This window comes from Chaetura pelagica, unplaced genomic scaffold (genome assembly GCF_000747805.2).
Source record: "Chaetura pelagica isolate M959 unplaced genomic scaffold, ChaPel_1.0 scaffold425, whole genome shotgun sequence".
Lineage (NCBI taxonomy): Eukaryota > Metazoa > Chordata > Aves > Apodiformes > Apodidae > Chaetura > Chaetura pelagica.
Window position 1 is genome coordinate 4,768,820 of NW_009953205.1, and position 1,671 is coordinate 4,770,490.

The following is a 1,671-nucleotide window of genomic DNA, read 5'->3' on the forward strand; positions in this document are numbered from 1 at the left end:
AGGATCTTTTTTAGATCTTTTTTCTTCCTATAATGCAGTTAAGTGAAAAAAACTCAAACTTAAACAGTAAAAATAGGTGGCATTAAGGAAACAAGAGTTTTGTAGTTCAGTGTCTATCTTGAATCAGCAGCCCTTCAGGAGGGCCTCATAAACATTTTCTGGGTCTGCTGTAAAATCTCATGGACTAGACACACTAGAAGTCACTACACAAATAATTACATGCTCATGTAAGTCAGGAACAAGTGCTCACTCCAAGTTTTTATTAAAATGCAATACAAGGAAGTGTTTGACCATACTTCTGTATGAGAATCAATCCAGAGAGTTAATGTGTTTACAGGATCATCTGGTTTTACGGTATCCCAGAATCTCAGTCAACCTTTTAGTGTGTACATTCACAGGAATATGGGAGTGAGCAACCACCTCATATTCAGCCAACAACCACTACATCATCATTGATAAACTGGTAAGTTGGAACCTCAAGGTTAAGGGGAGCAGGACCCTTCCTGATTCTGCCAGAGGCATCATAATGGGAGCCATGGCAAGGGCAGTAATAACCACCAAAATCTCCAGAGTTAGCAATGGGAACACAACCAAGATGAGTGCAGACACCCACTAATATGACCCATTCTGGTTTCTTTACTCTGTCTAAGTCATGCTGCGGATCCCTCAGTTTAGACACATCAACTTCTGCTTCCTGTTTAATCTCTGCCTGGGTTCTGTGACGCACAAAGAGGGGCTTCCCTCTCCATTTGAAAGCCATGTTCTTGCCTTCTGGAATGTCAGATAACTTGATCTCAATCTTTGACAATGCTAGCACATCAGCAGAGGCACTCAGGCTGGAAATAAACTGGGTGACAGCATTCTTAGCAGCATATGCAGTTGCTACACATGTTGTTGCAGTCACCAGGTAGGAAAACCCTTTTCTAGCCTCACTGCTGCTTTGAGAGGAGGCGGTGGCATCCAGCACATCCTGACGGCGATAGTCAGAGAAGTCAGGGACAGCAACATCATTATGGACACAACGAACACTGGCAGGTGCTGCAAGGGAAAGAAGACGGAATTTCAAAAAAGAAAACAGTGATGGTTTTGACACAGTGAATTCACAGTCAGAGCTGTTTTTCTGGAAGAGTAAAATGCACCCTGTGTTCTCAAGTGCACATCTCTGCTTTCATGCCCCTCACCTAAGCACCTTCTTGAACAAAACAGACTTTTTCTGCATCTTTCTAACTACAAAATGAAAATCACGAGTGTTGTCAGAGGGAAGTTGGCTTTTAAGTGCCCTCAGTTTTGTAGCCATAAACACGTTATCATAATGTACGTTCCAGTACTTCAGAACTGGGTACATGGAAAAGACAAGTTGCTCCTGGGGAAGATTCCAGTGGACACAAGAGGTACATTTTTCACCATGAGGATAATCAAGCATTGGAATTGTCTCCCAAGGGAAGTGGTGGATTCCCCCACATTGGACAATTTAAAGTCTCAGCTTGACAGGGTGCTAAGCAATCTCATAGGAACTGTAGTATTAACAAAAAAGGTTGGACCAGCTGATCCTTGAGGTTCCTTCCACCCTGACATTCTATGTTTCTATTCAAATAATGTATCGAATAATAACAAAAAAGCACTAAAAGCCAAAACCTCTCAACTAACTCGGGACTCTTCTCCCCCCCCCCG

The 1,671-nt window shown here is 42.7% G+C and overlaps 1 protein-coding gene across 1 annotated transcript in view; it reads right to left on the reverse strand.

Moving 5' to 3' along the window:
- Positions 1–238: 238 nt before the first annotated feature.
- Positions 239–1,671, reverse strand: part of LOC104388605 (cytochrome b-c1 complex subunit Rieske, mitochondrial) — a 2,576-nt gene continuing 1,143 nt past the window's right edge. Inside the window, exon 2 of the mRNA XM_009997487.1 lies at positions 239–1,120. Within this exon, the coding sequence (XP_009995789.1) occupies positions 428–1,120 (693 nt within the window). The 3' untranslated portion in view covers positions 239–427. The remainder of the gene's footprint in view (positions 1,121–1,671) is intronic.